The following is a 17,239-nucleotide window of genomic DNA, read 5'->3' as shown; positions in this document are numbered from 1 at the left end:
TGTCACACACACCGTTCCCACAGGTCTCTCTTTATTTCCTGCTGCTGGAAATCCAGGAAGGGCCACGTGGGTGCCCCCTGTGCCGGGGTGGGGATCGGGGTGCCATGGTTCAGTGCCAGGGTTGGAGTGCTGTGCTGGATCCCGGGGTGCCAAGGCAGCGAGTGCCACACGTCCCGGTGTCACCGTGCCAAGGCAGTGCCAGGCTGGGGTGCCGCGGTGGTGCTTCGTGTCCTGGGATTGCGGTGCTGTGCTGGCGCTGCTGTGCCAGGATTGGGGTGGGAGTGTTGGGGTTGCGTCCCGGGGCCGGGTGTGGGGTGCCATAGCGGTGCCAGGGTTCGCGGGCAGCGGCGGTGCCAGGATTCGGGTGCCACGGCAGTGCCACGGCAACGCCTCATGTCCCGGGCTCGCCACACCAGGGCTGGAGCTGGGGTGCCATGGCGGTGCCTCGCGTGCCAGGTTCGGGGTGCCACGCCGGCCCCTCCATCCCGGCACCGCGCCACCCGGGCCCTACTTCGTGCCATCCCCCAAGTCACAGCGGTAGTGAAAGATCTGGAAGTTCAGCAAGGTGCCCAGCAGCGAGGGGTACGAGGTGCCCACCCTGCGGAAGCCCTGCCCCTCGTAGAGCCGCTGCGCCGCCACCTGCACCATGGAGGTGCTGAGCACCACGGCGCCGTAGCCGCGGGCGCGGGCGAACGCCAGCACCTCCCGGCACAGCGCCCGCGCCAACCCGCGGCCCCGCCGCTCCCGGCTCACCGACAGCCTCTTCAGCTCCAGCTCGCCGCGGCCCGCGGGCACCGCCGCCACCATGCCCGCCACGGCGCCGCCCTCCTCGGCCACCCAGAGGCGGCAGTCGGGCGGGCGCAGGTAGGCGCCGGGCACGTCGCACAGGTCGGTGCCCAGCGCCTCGCGCACGTACTCGGTGCCCAGCGAGCGCACCAGCACCCAGAGCAGCACCAGCGCCAGCGCCACCGCGCCCAGCCCCAGCGGCCAGGAGCCCGCGGCCGCCCTCGCCGCCACGAAGACGGCCAGCAGCGCCAGGCGCACCCGCGCCGCCCGCAGCACGTGCCGGAAGGCGGCCGGCGCGTGCTCCAGGATGCCGCGGGCGAACAGCGCCCGCACGGCCTCGTAGTCCTGCTCCTGGTACTGCCGGATGCGGAACGACGCCATGGGGGCACCTGCGGGGGCACGCAGAGGGGTTACGGGGTGCCATGGACGGGTGGGGTGGGGGACATGGGTGCTGGGGGGGACAGGGGGACAGGGACGGCCAGAGTGTCCTTGGAGCCATCCCTGGGGTGGCACAGGGGGGCAGGGCAGTGCCATGGAGGGGGACACCCAGAGCCCATCTCTGGGAGGGCACAGGGGGTCAGGGCAGTGCCATGGATGGGGACCCCCCACGACACCCCCAAATCCCATCTTTGGGATGGCACAGGGGGTCAGGGCAGTGCCGGCCCTCACAGGACCCCCGGGGTGCCCTCATACCCATCCCTGTGGTGGCACAGGGGGGTCAGGGCAGTGCCATGGAGGGGGACACCCAGAGCCCATCTCTGGGAGGGCACAGGGGGTCAGGGCAGTGCCATGGATGGAGACCTCCCATGACACCCCCAGAGCCCATTTTTGGGATGGTACAGGAGGGTCAGGGCAGTGCCCACCTTCACAGGGACCCCCGGGGTGCCCCCATACCCATCCCTGGCATGGCACAGGGGGGTCAGGGCAGTGCCCACCTTCACAGGGACCCTCAGTGTGCCCCCAGACCCATCCCATGGCACAAGGGGTCAGGGCAGTGCCATGGATGGAGACCTCCCATGACACCCCCAGAACCCATTTTTGGGATGGCACAGGGGGGTCAGGACAGTGCCCACGCTCACAGGAACCCCAGGGTGCCCCCAGACCCATCCCTGGCATGGCACAGGGGGTCAGGGCAGTGCCCACCTTCACAGGGACCCTCAGGATGCCCCCAGATCCCATCTTTGGGATGGCACAGGGGGGTCAGGGCAGTGCCCACCTTCACAGGACCCCCGGGGTGCCCCCAGACCCATCCCTGGGGTGGCACAGGGGGTCAGGGCAGTGCCCACCTTCACAGGGACCCTCAGGGTGCCCCCAAACCCATCCCTGGCATGGCACAGGGGGTCAGGGCAGTGCCAGTGCTGCTCCCACCCGAGGGTCCCCCCAAAAACAAAGGGAAAAAAGTTGGGGGGTCTCTTTTCCCCCTTGCTGAGCCCCTGGGGGTTCACCCAGCTGGGCAGGGGCTTCACCTGGCACAGCCGGGCTGGCAGCACGGGCACCGGGGAGGGGGGACACAGGGGGAGCGCTGCAGGATCCGGGGGTGCCCCCCACCCTCTCCCCGGGACCCCGGCACTCACCGGGAGCCGCGGCACGACCCGCCCCGGGCAAAGGTGGGCACGGCGTGGGCACCGTGCTGGGCCCGGGACGGAGCGGGGCAAAGGGGCAAAGGGGCAAAGGGCCCGGGCACAGGAGGGGACAGAGGGGACAGGAGGGGGCAGGAGGGGACAGGAGGGACAGGGACAGGAGGGCACAGGAGGGGACAGAGGGGACAGGAGAGGGCAGGAGGGGACAGGAGGGGGCAGGAGGGGACAGGAGGGGACACGAGCACAGGAGGGACAGGAGGGGGGGACAGGCACAGGAGGGGGCACAGGCACAGCCCCCCCGCGTTTAGGGGCACAGAGCCATGCCGGGCACGGCGAGGGGGTCCCCAAAATGCCCCAACCCCACCCCCCCCACCAATCCCTCCCGGCCGCCCCCCCCACCTGCTGCTCCCGACGCTGTCGCTGCTCAATCCGGGACCGGCGGCTCTGCGGCTCCTCGGGGACCACCGGGGGGTCCCTGGGCGGCCCGAGGGGGGCTCGGTGACCCCCCCAGCACCGCGCCGGGGGGCTGGCTTGGTTTTTTTTTGGGGGGGGTCTTTGTGTGCCGCACCCCCTGTGCCCGCAAGATGCCGGGGATCTGGGGGGGCACAGGGCACGGGGGGCCCGGGCACGGCCGGGGGGACACTGCAGGAGAGCCCCGTCACCCCCAAACCCCGGCCATGGGCAGCGATGGGGGGCTACGGGGGAGTGGGGTGGGGTGACCCCACTGTGGGGACCCCCCAGCCCCGCCCCCTCCGCGCCGCCCATGAAGCTCGCACCCTATTGGTCCCGCCGCCGCCACGCCCCGCCCCTCCCGCCGCCAGCAGCCAATAGGCGCGCAGAGATGAAGGGAGGGCGGGACAAGCGCTCACGTGCGCGCGGGGGCGGGGCCAGATGATGCATTGGGAAAGGGGCGGGGCCGGGCGGAGCACCCGACACAACAAAAGGGGCGTGGCTGGGTGGGCGTGGCTTGTGGAGATTAATTATTCCTACCACGCAAAGGGGCGTGTCTTAATGAGGGGCGCGGCTCAGCGCGGGGTTCCTATTGGTCCACAGCGAATGGGCGGGGTTTTACCGCGGCGGCGCGATTGACTGGCAGAGAATGGGCGTGGCCTGGCGGGGGGCGTGGCCTCGCCGAGTTCCCACGCGAGGGCTCGGGGCGGGATCGAGCCCCGGTACCGCTCCCGGTCCCGTTCCCATTCCCCGTCCCATTCTCCTTCCCGGTACCGTCCCCTTTCCTGTTCCCAGTCCTATTCCCGGTCGTGTTCCCGCTCCCATTCCCTTTCCCGGTCCCGTTCCCATTCCTGGTCCCGTTCCCATTCCTATTCTCGTTCCTGTTCCCGTTCCCATTCCCCTTCCCGGTCCCATTCCTATTCTCGTTCCTGTTCCCGTTCCCATTCCCTTTCCCAGTCCCGTTCCTATTCCCGTTCCTGTTCCCGTTCCCATTCCCGTTCCCCTTCCTATTCTCGTTCCTATTCCCGTTCCCATTCCCATTCCCGGTCCCGTTCCTGTTCCCGTTCCCGTTCCCATTCCCGGTGCCGTTCCTGTTCCCGGTCCCGTTCCTGTTCCCGTTTCTATTCCCATTCCCTGTGCCGTTCCCGGTCCCTCCGCCGCTCCATGCCCGCACACTCGCAGCGGCAGCGCACCCGAGCTTTACTGGGAGCCGTCCCGCGCGGTCCCCGGTCCCGGCCCGCTCGGTGCCCCCGGTCCCGGTCCCGGTGCCGGTCCCGTCCCGCTCAGTGCCCGCGGCCGTGGGCGCGCAGGCGGCGGAGGCGCAGCCGCTGCAGCCGCAGGGCCGGGTCGGGGCCCGGGCGGGTTCCCCCGTGCCGGTGGCGGCCCCGCGCCCGCGCCAGGCGGAAGCTGCAGGGCGTGGGAACGTTCTCGAAGTAGACCCGGCACGGCTGCGTGGCCGCCTCGTAGCCCTCGGCCCGCGCCGTCACCTCGTACTCGCCCGGGTTCAGCAGCCGCCAGTAGTCCCCGTCCGAGGCTGCGGCGGGGCCGTGTCACACTGCTGTCCCCAGCCCGGGCCTGTCCTTGTCCCACCCCTGTTCCCATCCCCAGTCCCGTTCCTGTCCCGGTCCCATCCCCATTCCCAGCCTAACCCTGCTCCTGTTGTGGCCTGCAATTCCCAGTCCCATCCCCCCTCCATCCCTGTCCCCAAACCATCCCATTCCTGTCCCCATCACCACCTGCAATTCCCAATCCCATCCCCCCTCCATCCCTGTCCCCAAACCATCCCATCCCTGTCCCTGTCCCCTTTCCCAGTCCTGTTTCCACCCCCATCTGCAATTCCTGATCCTGTCCCATTCCTTTCCATGTCCCACTCACATCCCCAGTGCCATCCATTCCTGTCCCATCCCCATTCCCAACCTCATCCCATTTCTCTTCCCATTCCTGTCCCCATCCCATCCCCTTTCCCAGTCTCATCCCATTTCCACCCCCAAATCCCATCTCGTTCCTTTCCCTGTCCCCATTCCTGTCCTCATTCCCATCTCCCCACCAACCCCGTTCCCATCCCATCCCCGTCCTTATCCCGCCTGACCCCGACCCCATTCCCACCCCAATCCCGTCCCGGTGTGCCCGTACCGGTGCGGACGTCGTGGTTGATGCCATCCACGGAGATGATGGCGTTGGGGATGCCCTGCCCGGTGTCGCTGTCCCTGACCACGCCCTTGATCCCGCGGTGCACCTGCGGGGGGTCGGGCAGGTGGCACAGCCGCGTCCCCCCCTCCCGGTGCCACCCTCGGCCTTTGGGGACAGCCACGTCCCGCTGCCACCCTGCCCTGCCCACGGCCGCCCTCGAGTGTCCCCAGCGTGTCCCCCCTCAAAGGTGTACAGAGAGCCCCTGGGGGTGTGCCCTGCCCGTGACACAGTGCCCCCATTGTCCCAGAAACCCCCAAATCCCACCCAGTGTCCCCATTGTCCCAGCAGCCCCAGTGTCCCCACGGTCCCAGCACCTCCAGACCCCACCCAGTGTCCCCATTGTCCCAGAAACCCCCAAATGCCACCCAGTGTCCCCAATGTCCCAGCACCTCCAGACATCCCACTCGGGACCCCTTCCCAGTGTCCCCATGATGCCAGCACCCTAAGACCCCCTCAGTGTCCCCATGTCTCAAACTCCCCAAAATCCCCCATCCTGATCTCCCCTTCTCCAGTGTCCCCCTTGTCCCAACACCTCCAGACCCTCTCAGTGTCCCCATGTCTCAAACTCCCCAAAATCCCCCATCCTGATCTCCCCTTCCCCAGTGTCCCCCTTGTCCCGGCACCTCCAGACCCTCTCAGTGTCCCCATGACCCAAACCCCCCAAATCCCCCACTCTGGACTCCCAGAGTGTCCCCATGATCCCATAACAACCTCAAACCTCTCAGTGTCCCCATGTCCCAGATCTCCCATCCTGATCTCCCCTTCCCAGTGTCCCCACGATCCCAGAACCACCTGGAACCCCTCAGTGTCCCCATGTCCCAAATCCCCCCAAATCCCCCACTCTGGACTCCCAGAGTGTCCCCATGATCCCAAAACAACCTCAAACCCCTCATGCTCAGTGTCCCCACTCACTGCCAGCCACCGTGTGCCAGTTGGCGCCGTTGATGATGTTGCCGTGGCGCGTGAAGTCGTCGTAGTGGCAGGGCCGGCGCTCGCCGCGGGCCATGGCGAGGTTGGCGGTGGCGTAGACGGTGGCCAGCCAGCGGAAGACGCCGTCGTCGGCCGTGGGGCTCAGCTCCTGCGCCTTCCAGTAGGTGCGGCTCATGTCGAAGGGGTAGGTGACCACCAGCTCGCCGCCGTGCAGGTTGGCGCTCAGCACGAACGGGTAGCGCTGCATCCACGCGATCACCGCCCGCGTCTCCGGGGCCACCTGCGCGGTGACAGCGCCGTCACCCACACCGCCATGGCCACCCATGCATCTCTGGGGCCACCTGTGCGGTGACAGCGCCGTCACCCACGCTGCCATGGCCACCCACACCTCTGGGGTCACCTGCGCGGTGACAGTGCTGTCACCCACACTGCCATGGCCACCCATGCATCTCTGAGGCCACTGGTGCAGTGACAGTGCCATCACCCACACTGCCATGGCCACCCACACCTCTGGGGTCACCTGCGCGGTGACAGTGCTGTCACCCACACCGCCATGGGCACCAGTGCAGTGACACCACTGCCCACGCTGCCATGGCCACCCACACCTCTGGGGTCACCTGCGCGGTGACAGCGCTGTCACCCACACCGCCATGGTCACCCATGCATCTCCGGGGCCACCTGCATGGTGACAGTGCCATCACCCATGCTGCCATGGCCACCCATGTGTCTCCGGGGCCACTGGCACAGCGACACTGCCATCACCTGCGTCTCAGGGGCCACCCGTGTGGTGACAGTGCTGTCACCCACACCGCCACGGGCACCAGTGCAGTGACACCACTCTCATCCACGTCTCTGGGGCCACCTATGCGTCTCCAGGGCCACCTGTGCGGTGACAGCGCTGTCACCCACACCTCCAGGACCACCCATGCACCTCCAGGGCCACTGGTGCAGTGACACTGCTGTCACCTGTGTCTCTGGAGCCACCTGCGTGGTGACAGCACTGTCACCTGTGTCTCTGAGGCCATGTGTGCGGTGACACCTCTGTCACCTGCATCTCTGGGGCCACCTGCATGGTGACAGTGCTGTCACCCACACCTCCACAGCCACCCATGCGTCTCCGGGGCCACTGGCACACGGTGACACTGCTGTCACCCACGTCTCCAGGGTCGTGCGTGTGGTGACACCGCTGTCACCAGGGCCTCGTGGTGGTGGTGGCCACGTCCTTGTGGCTTCTGGTGACCCACGGAGCTGGGCGGGTCCAGCCCCAGGGCGGCCCCCTGTGGGTGGGCAGCACCGCCCGGTGGATTGGGGTTTTGGGGGGGTTTGGGGGGTTTTAGGGGCACTTTGGGGGGTTTGGGGTCTCACCCCAATGTGATAGGATGGGGTTTTGGGGTCTGACCGTGACACCAATGTGATAGCATGGGGCTTTTGGGGTCTTACTATGGATTTGATAGGATGGGGGTTTTGGGGTCTGACCGTGACACCAATGTGATAGCATGGGGCTTTTGGGGTTTCAGGCTTCTGGGGTCTCACACTGACAGGATGGGGCTTTTGGGGTCTTACTATGGATTTGATAGGATGGGGGTGGTCCAGCCCCAGGGCGGCCCCCTGTGGGTGGGCAGCACCGCCCGGTGGTTGGGAGGGGTTTGGGGTTTTTGGGGGGTTTGGGGGGTTTTAGGGGCACTTTGGGGGGTTTGGGGTCTCACACTGACAGGATGGGGGGTTTGGGTCCTCACACTGACAGGATGGGGGGTTTGGGTCCTCACACTGACAGGATGGGGGGTTTGGGTCCTCACACTGACAGGATGGGGGGTTTGGGTCCTCACACTGACAGGATGGGGGGTTTGGGTCCTCACACTGACAGGATGGGGGGTTTGGGTCCTCACACTGACAGGATGGGGGGTTTGGGTCCTCACACTGACAGGATGGGGGGTTTGGGTCCTCACACTGACAGGATGGGGGGTTTGGGTCCTCACACTGACAGGATGGGGGGTTTGGGTCCTCACACTGACAGGATGGGGGGTTTGGGTCCTCACACTGACAGGATGGGGGGTTTGGGTCCTCACACTGACAGGATGGGGGGTTTGGGTCCTCACACTGACAGGATGGGGGGTTTGGGTCCTCACACTGACAGGATGGGGGGTTTGGGTCCTCACACTGACAGGATGGGGGGTTTGGGTCCTCACACTGACAGGATGGGGGGTTTGGGTCCTCACACTGACAGGATGGGGGGTTTGGGTCCTCACACTGACAGGATGGGGGGTTTGGGTCCTCACACTGACAGGATGGGGGGTTTGGGTCCTCACACTGACAGGATGGGGGGTTTGGGTCCTCACACTGACAGGATGGGGGGTTTGGGTCCTCACACTGACAGGATGGGGGGTTTGGGTCCTCACACTGACAGGATGGGGTCGGGCTCTCACCGTGGCGTTGGCGAAGGTGTAGTACTCGGGGATGGGGATGTAGTGGTTGGGGAACTCGTGGGGCACCAGGTCGTTGTCCTCGGCGTCCCACAGCGCCGTGTTCAGGTCGGCGAAGTTGTGGTTGAGGTCGATGCCCTCGTACGTCCAGCGGCCCATGGCCCATCCTGCCAGCTCCGAGCCCTGCCGGGCACCGCGGGCACCGGGATCACCGGGATGGGCACCAGGATGGGCACGGGGGTGGGCACCAGGATCACCCGGATGGACACTGGGATCACCGGGATGGGTAGTGGGATTGGCACAGGGATCACCAGGATGGACACTGGGATGGGCACCAGGATGGACACTGGGGTGGGCACCAGGATGGACACTGGGATGGGCACCAGGTTCACCAGGATGAGCACCAGGATGGACACCAGGATGGACACTGGGGTGGGCACCAGGATGGACACAAAGATGGGCACCAGGATTACTGGGATGGGCACCGGGATCACCGGGATGGGCACCAGGATGGGCACGGGGGTGGACACCAGGATCACCCGGATGGACACTGGGATCACCGGGATGGACACTAGGATTGGCACCGGGATCACCGGGATGGACACTGGGGTGGGCACCAGGATGGACACGAAAATGGGCACCAGGATTACTGGGATGGGCACCGGAATCACCAGGAAGGGCACTGGGATGGGCACCATGGTCACTGGGATGGGCACTGGGATGGGCACTGCGGTCACCAGGATGGGCACCAGGATCACCAGGATGGCTACGAGGATGGGCACTGTGGTCACCGGCATCACTGGGATGGACACCGGGATGGGCACCAGGATCATGGGGATGGGCACTGGGATCACTGGGATCCTCAGGATGGACACCACAGTCACCAGGACAGGCACCGGGATGGGCACCGGCATCACTGTTATGGGCACCGGGATCACCAGGATGGGCACCGGGATCACTGGGATGGGCATCGGGATCACCAGGATGGGCACTGGGATGGGCACCACAGTCACTGGGATGGACACTAGGCTTACCGGCATGGGCACAGCAGTCACTGGGATGGGCACTGGGATCACCAGGATGGGCACCGGGATCACTGGGATGGGCATCGGGATCACCAGGATGGGCACTGGGATGGGCACCACAGTCACTGGGATGGACACCGGGATGGGCACCAGGATCATGGGGATGGGCACTGGGATCACTGGGATCCTCAGGATGGACACCACAGTCACCAGGACAGGCACCGGGATGGGCACCGGCATCACTGTTATGGGCACCGGGATCACCAGGATGGGCACTGGGATGGATACCAGGATGGGCACCAGGATCACCGGAATGGGCACAGCAGTCACTGGGATGGACACTGGGATGGGCACTGGGATCACCAGGATGGGCACTGGGATCCCTGGGATGGGCACCACAGTCACTGGGATGGACACTAGACTTACCGGCATGGGCACAGCAGTCACTGGGATGGGCACTGGGATCACCAGGATGGGCACCGGGATCACTGGGATCCCCAGGATGGGCAGTGGGAACCCTGGGATGGGCTCTGGGATCACTGGGATGGGTACCAGGATCCCTGACCTGGGATCCCCGGGATGAGCACTGGGATGGGCACTGGGATCCCCGAGATGGGCACTGGGATCACTGGGATCCCCAGGATTGGCAGTGGGAACCCTGGGATGGGCTCTGGGATCACCGGGATGGGTACCAGGATCCCTGACCTGGGATCCCCGGGATGAGCACTGGGATGGGCACTGGGATCCCCGAGATGGGCACTGGGATCACTGGGATCCCCAGGATTGGCAGTGGGAACCCTGGGATGGGCTCTGGGATCACTGGGATGGGCACTGGGATCCCTGAGATGGGCACCAGGATCCCTGGGATCCCCAGGATGGGCAGTGGGAACCCTGGGATGGGCTCTGGGATCACCGGGATGGGCACCATGGTTACCAGGATGGGCACTGGGGTCACTAGGATCCTTGGGATGGGTGCTGCAGTCACCGGGATGGGCACTGGGATGGGCACTGGGATCACTGGGATGGGCACTGGGATCCCTGGGATGAGCACTGCGGTCACCGGGATGGGCACTGGGATCACCAGGATGGGTACCAGGATCCCCGACCTGGGATCCCCAGGATGGGCACTAGGATGGGCGCCAGGATCCCCGAGATGGGCACCGGGATGCCCGGGATCCGCGGGATCCCCGCGGGCAGGGGCGGTGCCAGCCGTACCAGCTTGTAGGCGGTCTCGTAGCCGTCGGGGTTCATGGAGGGCAGCAGGTGGATGCGCGTGCCCGTCACCAGCTGCACCACGCGGGCGTTGCCCCCGCGGAACTCCCGGCACAGGAACTCCATCAGGTTCAGCAGCAGCTCCCGGCCCAGCACCTCGTTCCCGTGCATGCCGGCCACGTAGCGGAACTCCGGCTCTCCTGCGGGCAGGGCGGTGGCTGCAGGGGCCCTGGCCACCGTCCCCGTGTCCCTGCACCACCCTGGGTGTCCCTGTGTCCCTGCACCACCCTGGGTGTCCCTGGCCACTGTCCCCGTGTCCCTGCACCACCCTGGGCGTCCCTGTGTCCCTATTTCCACCCTGGGTGTCCCTGGCCACTGTCCCCGTGTCCCCATCCCCATCCTGAGTGTCCCTGGCCCCATGTCCCTGCACCACCCTGAGTGTCCCTGGCCACTGTCCCCGTGTCCCTGCACCACCCTGGGTGTCCCTGTGTCCCTATTTCCACCCTGGGTGTCCCTGGCCACTGTCCCCGTGTCCCCATCCCCATCCTGAGTGTCCCTGGCCCCGTGTCCCTGCACCAGTCTGAGTGTCCTCGTCTCATCCTGGACCAGTCTGGGTGTCCCTGAGTCCCCATCCTCATCCTGGGTGTCCCTGGCCACTGTCCCCATGTCCCTGCACTAGTCTGGGTGTTCCTATAACCCCATCCCAGGTGTCCCTATCCCCATGTCCCTGCACCATCCTGGGTGTCCTCGGTCACTGTCCCCAGGTCCCTGCACCATCCTGGGTGTCCCTGTGTCCCTATCTCCATCCTGGATGTTCCTGGTCACCCTGTCCCTATTGTTCTGCACCACCCTGGGTGTCCCTGGCCACTGTCCCCGTGTCCCTGCACCAGTCTGAGTGTCCTCGTCTCATCCTGGACCAGTCTGGGTGTCCCTGAGTCCCCATCCTCATCCTGGGTGTCCCTGGCCACTGTCCCCACATCCCTGCACTAGTCTGGGTGTTCCTGTAACCCCATCCCAGGTGTCCCTGTCCCCCTCATCCTGCACCACCCTGGGTGTCCCTGGCCACTGTCCCCATGTCCCTGCACTAGTCTGGGTGTCCCTGAGTCCCCATCCTCATCCTGGGTGTTTCTGGTCGCTGTCCCCGTGTCCCTGCACCACCCTGGGTGTCCCTGGCCACTGTCCCCATGTCCCTGCACCAGTCTGAGTGTCCTCGTCTCATCCTGGACCAGGCTGGGTGTCCCTGAGTCCCTGTCTCCATCCTGGGTGTTCCTGGTCACCCTGTCCCCATGTCCCTGCACCACCCTGAGTGTCCTTGTCTCATCCTGGACCAGGCTGGGTGTCCCTGAGTCCCTGTCTCCATCCTGGGTGTTCCTGGTCACCCTGTCCCCATGTCCCTGCACCACCCTGGGTGTCCCTGTCCCTGTGTCCCCGCACCAGTCTGGGTGTCCTCGTCCCATCCTGGACCAGTCTGGGTGTCCCTGTGTCCCTATCTCCATCCTGGGTGTCCCTGGTCACTGTCCCCATGTCCCTGCACCAGTCTGGGTGTCCCTGTCCCATCCTGGACCAGTCTGGCTGTCCCTGAGTCCCCATCCTCATCCTGGGTGTTTCTGGTCGCTGTCCCCGTGTCCCTGCACCACCCTGGGTGTCCCTGGCCACTGTCCCCATGTCCCTGCACCAGTCTGAGTGTCCTCGTCTCATCCTGGACCAGGCTGGGTGTCCCTGAGTCCCTGTCTCCATCCTGGGTGTTCCTGGTCACCCTGTCCCCATGTCCCTGCACCACCCTGGGTGTCCCTGTCCCTGTGTCCCTGCACCAGTCTGGGTGTCCTTGTCCCATCCTGGACCAGTCTGGCTGTCCCTGAGTCCCCATCTCCATCCTGAGCATTCCTGGTCACCCTGTTCCCATCCGCGTGCTCCACTTTGGACATCCCTGGTGACTGTCCCCATCACCCTGCACCAGTCTGGGTGTCCCTGTATTCCACCCTGGACCAGTCCAGGTGTCCCCAACCCCATCCCACACCAGTCTGGGTGTCCCTGTCCCCATTCTGCACCAGTCTGGGTGTCCCTGTGTCCCCATCCTGGGTGTCCCCAGCCACCCAGTCCCCCTGTCCTTCACAGGTCTGGGTGTCCCTGGTGACCCCAACTCCATCCTGGGCATTCCATGCCAGGCTGGGTGGCCCAGTCACCCCACCCTGAGCCAGCCAGGGTGACAGTCCCCACGCTCCAGCACCAGCCCTGGTGACAGTCCCCACTCCCCTGCAGCACCCAGGGCATCCCTGGTGCCCTCTCCTCATCCTGGGCACCCCCGGCTGGGCATCCCTGGCGCTGTCCCCACGCCCATCGTGCCCCACCCCGGCTGTCCCGGCTGTCCTGGCTGTCCCCGGCTGTCCCCAGCTGTCCCGGCTGTCCCGGCTGTCCCGGCTGTCCCCGCTGTCCCCAGCTGTCCCGGCTGTCCCCGGCTGTCCCCAGCTGTCCCGGCTGTCCCCGCTGTCCCGGCTGTCCCCAGCTGTCCCCGCTGTCCCCCCGGCACGCACCGACTTCGTGCTGCCCGGGGTTGTCCGAGATCTCCATCACGTAGAGGCGCAGCCCGCGGGAGCTCTGCCCGATGCTGTACACGCGGGTGATGTCGGGGCACTCCTCGCTCACCCTCTTCATCAGCTGCGGGGGGTGGCACCGTCAGGGACACGCCGAGGTGGCACCGTCAGGGACACCCCGAGGTGGCACAGCCCCCCAGCCCCGCGCTGCCCTTGGGGACACGGAGCGCCCCCAGGGGACGCTGGCACCTTTCTCATCTCCTTGTAGTTGTGGTGGCGGAAATCCAGCTGCGGTTCGGGGGGCACCGGGGGGTGCCAGGCGTGGGCATCGCTGGGGTCTGCGGGGACACCGAGGGGACACGGGGGGACACGGTCAGGGACAGCGAACAGCCCGGACCGCGGCGCTGGCTGGGCGCTGCTGGGGCGGCGCGGGGCGACCCGGGGGACAGGCGGCGGGTCCCCAGGGGCAGGGGACAGGCGGGGACACGCACCGGGCACCGGGCAGCCCAGCACCTCGGCCCGCAGGCACACGGTGCCGTTGGGGAACCAGCTCTGCGGGTTGATGCGCAGGAAGCGCCCCACGAGCGGCGAGGGCAGCACGTTCAGCACCGGCGTCTCGGGGTCTTTGTTGGCGGGGAACACCTGAGGGGACAGGAGGGGACAGCAGGGGACAGCGGGGGTCAGGGAGAGCCGCCCGTGGGGCTGCAGGCGCTGCCCGGTGCCCCCCAGCAGGCACGGCCGGGGGCACAGCCCCGGGGGCGCTGCTCGGAGCCCAGAGGCACCAGGGGTGGGCACAGGGAACCCCAAATCTGCTCCTGGCAGGGGTCGGGCAGGGGGACCCCGAAATCCACCCCCGGCATGGAGATCCCCAAAGCTGATCCTGGTACAGCCTTGACGTGGTGACCCCCAAATCCACCCCAAGCACAGGGAGCCCACCCTGGCACAGGGAGCCCAAATCCATCCCTGGCACAAGGACCCCAAATCCATCCATAGTACAGGAACACCCAGATCCACCCCTGGCCCCCAAATGTGTCCCAGCACAGCCCTGTCCCAGGGACCCCAAATCCACCTCTTGTACAGGAACCCCCAAACCACTCTGAGCACAGGGATCCCCAACACCACCCCTGGCACAGGGACCCCAAATCCACCCATGGGACCCCCAGTCCCAGCCCTGGCACAGGGACCCCAAACCCTCCCCTGCCCCAGGCTGCCGTGCTCGCCCCCGCTGCCATGCCACACCCACGCGTGTCCCCAAGCCTCGTGCCATGCCGCACCCACGCGTGTCCCCAGCCCGGTGCCATGCCGCACCCACGCGTGTCCCCAGCCCGCTGCCATGCCGCACCCACGCGTGTCCCCGTGTCCCCGCGGCCGTGCCAGGGGGGCTGGCAGGTGCCCAGGCAGGGACAAGCAGCCTTTGTGCTGGGGGGAAGTGCTGCAGGGTGCCCGGCAGGGCCAGGCCAAGGGCAACAGAGCCCGGGCACGGAGCCAGCTGGCACGGGCACCACAGGATGGGCACCCCGGGATGGACACCGCGGGATGGGGTGGTTAACCCTCCCTGGGGTGGTTAACCCGGTGTGGTTAATGCCCTGCCCAGCGTGGTTTTCCTGCCTGCCATGGTTAACCCCAGCACAATTAACCCAGGCCTAATTAATCCCCCTGGCAGGGTTATCTCACCTGGGTAACCCCCAGTATAATTTACCCTGGCATAATCAATCCCCCTGGCATTGTTACCCCCCTGGCACAGTTAACCCTTGGAATGGTTAACCCACCCGGCACAATTAACTCCCACCACAATTAACCCCAGTATAATTAACCCTGGCCTAACTAACCCCCCTGGCATGGTTATCCCACCCAGCATGGTTAACCCCACCACAATTAACCCCCACTATCATTAACCCTGGCCTAATTAACCCCACCCTGGCATCATTACCCACCTGGCACAATTAACCCCCGAGCATCACTAACCTCCCCACCCCGCTTAAACCCTCCCCCATCATTACCTCCCAGGTGATTCCTGCCCCCTGGCACTGTCACCTCCCCATGTCCCCACCCTGTGTGGGGATGCCACCCCGGTGCCACCCCGGTGTCACCCACCGCCTCCTCGGTGCCGTTGCGGCTCGGCAGCCACGCGTGCGAGTCGTTGCTGACCTGCACCTTGTAGGACGTCACCCAGTCGTACCTGCGGGGCACGGGGCGGTCAGGGGGTCCCCGCGCTGTCCCCCCCCGTCCCCCTTGTCCCCTTACGTCCAGATGGAGTTGAGGCCCTGGGTGACCACGCCGGTGAAGCGGGTGAGGCGCCGCGCGTCCACCTCCAGCCACTGCCGCGTGTCCTCGCGCCCCGCGCACCAGCCGCCGTCGTAGAAGTCACCGTCGTAGAGCCCGGACTGCGGGGAGGGCAGGGGACACGCACAGGGACACGGCCCCACCGCCCGCCGTGTCCCCGAGCCCGGGGTGGCACCGCGGTGGTGGCACCGGGGTCACGGGGAGCCACAAGAGGGAGGGGACAGAGCCGGAGAGCGCCTGGGACACTCGTGGGCCATGAAGATGCCACGAAGTCGCCACAAAGTGTCACAAACGTGCCATGAATGTGCCACAAACTCGCCACAAAATGTCACCAACATGCCATGAATGTGCCACCAACTCGCCACAAAATGTCACCAACATGCCATGAAGATGCCACAAACTTGCCATGAATGTGCCACACCTACGTGCCACATGTTGTGTAGGCGACATCCAAACATCCCCCTCAGCCTGGCACACTCCTGGCACGCCCTGGCACATCCTGCCACACTCTTGGCCCTCTCCTGGCGCTCTTGGCACACTCCTGGCACATTCCTGGCACATCCTGACTCATCCTGGCACACCCTGGCACACTCCTGGCACATCCTGACCCATCCTGGCACACCCTGGCACACTGTGGCCCATTCCTGACCCATCCTGACTCATCCTGGCACACTCCTGGCACATCCTGACCCATCCTGGCACACCCTGGCACACTCCTCGGACACTGCTGGCCCGCCCTGGCACACCTGGCAGTACCTGGATGTTGAGGCGGCCGCGGTGCGCGCCCAGCCCGTGCCGCTTGTGGCTCGATGCCCGGAGCTGCTCGTCCAGCACCCGCAGGGACTCCAGCCCCAGGGGGGGACACGCTGGGGACACAGCGGGGACAGCGCTCGCACAGGGACCCCTGAACGGCCGCGGCTGTGCCCACCCAGTGTCCCCACCGAGCTGTGCCATGGGGACCGTGCCAGCCACGGCTCAACACCCCAACCCCAGGTGCCCCCAGGTGTCCCCAGGACACAGCCAGCTCCAGGTGACAATGCCCGGGCCACCCGCACCCAGCGCACGTACGGGGCTCCTGCGGAGCGACCGGAGCCTCCGGCTTCTTCCTCAGCACCTTCTTCTTCACCACCTTCTTCCTCACCACCTTCCTCCTCCTCTCCGCCACCTTGCTCACCGTGGGCGCCGGGGCTGCGAGGGGACAGGGGAAGAGCCTGGCACCCCTTTTTCCCCCAGGGACCCCCCTTTGCTCACTCTGTCCCTCGCACCCGCTCCCCTCCCAGCGCCCCCGACCCCTCCCGGTCCTACCTGTGGCCGCGGGGTCCCGGTCCCGCAGCCCCCCGCGCCGGGAGGGGCTGGGGGGGGTCGCGCTGCCCCGCACCGGGGGGGCCGTGCCGCCTTTTGGGGGTCCCGAAGTGCTGCTGCTCCTCGAGGGGGCGGCCGTGGTGCCCCTCGGAGGGGGCACCCCGCTGGGTGTGGGGGGCCCCGCCGTGGTGCCTTTCCAGGGGGGCGTCTCGCTGCCTTTAGGGGGTCCCCCGGCTGTGCCCTTCGTGGGGGGCACCCCGCTGGCTTTGGGGGGTCCCGTCGTGGTGCCCTTTCTGGGGGACACCCCGCTGGCGGTGCCCTTCGCTGGGGTCACCCCGCTGGGTTTGGGGGTGCCGCGGGGCCGGCCGGGCTGGGGGGGCGCGGCGTTCGTGGGGGGCACCCCGCTGGCTTTGGGGGGTCCCGTCGTGGTGCCCTTTCTGGGGGACACCCCGCTGGCGGTGCCCTTCGCTGGGGTCACCGCGCTGGGTTTGGGGGTGCCGCGGGGCCGGCCTAGTCTGGGTGTTCCTGTA

At 66.7% G+C, this 17,239-nt stretch overlaps 2 protein-coding genes across 3 annotated transcripts in view; both read right to left on the bottom strand.

Annotated features, from left to right (window-relative positions):
* Nucleotides 1-14: 14 nt before the first annotated feature.
* NAT8 (N-acetyltransferase 8 (putative)) lies at nucleotides 15-2,953 on the bottom strand. Of its 2 annotated transcripts, none has more exons than XM_039723677.1 (2): nucleotides 2,766-2,953; nucleotides 15-1,175 (listed from the first exon to the last, which is right to left on the bottom strand). In XM_039723677.1, exon 2 carries the CDS (start codon nucleotides 1,165-1,167, stop codon nucleotides 508-510), a length of 660 nt encoding a protein of 219 aa, XP_039579611.1. In that variant the 5' UTR covers nucleotides 1,168-1,175; nucleotides 2,766-2,953; the 3' UTR covers nucleotides 15-507. The 2 variants fall into 2 exon arrangements, with proteins under 2 accessions (XP_039579611.1, XP_039579621.1); XM_039723687.1 differs by lacking the exon at nucleotides 2,766-2,953 and adding an exon at nucleotides 2,361-2,487.
* A 7-nt stretch (nucleotides 2,954-2,960) lies between these two features.
* CPXM1 (carboxypeptidase X, M14 family member 1) overlaps nucleotides 2,961-17,239 on the bottom strand; it is a 16,136-nt gene continuing 1,857 nt past the window's right edge. The window contains exons 2-15 of the mRNA XM_039724071.1: nucleotides 16,713-17,234; nucleotides 16,476-16,595; nucleotides 16,164-16,273; nucleotides 15,369-15,508; nucleotides 15,219-15,303; nucleotides 13,616-13,766; nucleotides 13,374-13,462; nucleotides 13,125-13,248; nucleotides 10,597-10,793; nucleotides 8,360-8,539; nucleotides 5,919-6,216; nucleotides 4,950-5,186; nucleotides 4,010-4,350; nucleotides 2,961-3,476 (exon numbers count right to left, since the gene is read on the bottom strand). Of these exons, the coding sequence (XP_039580005.1) occupies nucleotides 4,100-4,350; nucleotides 4,950-5,186; nucleotides 5,919-6,216; nucleotides 8,360-8,539; nucleotides 10,597-10,793; nucleotides 13,125-13,248; nucleotides 13,374-13,462; nucleotides 13,616-13,766; nucleotides 15,219-15,303; nucleotides 15,369-15,508; nucleotides 16,164-16,273; nucleotides 16,476-16,595; nucleotides 16,713-17,234 (2,504 nt within the window). The 3' untranslated portion in view covers nucleotides 2,961-3,476; nucleotides 4,010-4,099. The remainder of the gene's footprint in view (nucleotides 3,477-4,009; nucleotides 4,351-4,949; nucleotides 5,187-5,918; nucleotides 6,217-8,359; nucleotides 8,540-10,596; nucleotides 10,794-13,124; nucleotides 13,249-13,373; nucleotides 13,463-13,615; nucleotides 13,767-15,218; nucleotides 15,304-15,368; nucleotides 15,509-16,163; nucleotides 16,274-16,475; nucleotides 16,596-16,712; nucleotides 17,235-17,239) is intronic.

This window comes from Passer montanus, unplaced genomic scaffold (assembly GCF_014805655.1).
Source record: "Passer montanus isolate IOZ18808 unplaced genomic scaffold, ASM1480565v1 scaffold109, whole genome shotgun sequence".
In the NCBI taxonomy this organism is placed as follows: Eukaryota; Metazoa; Chordata; class Aves; order Passeriformes; family Passeridae; genus Passer; species Passer montanus.
This window is presented reverse-complemented; position numbering and strand designations above follow the sequence as displayed.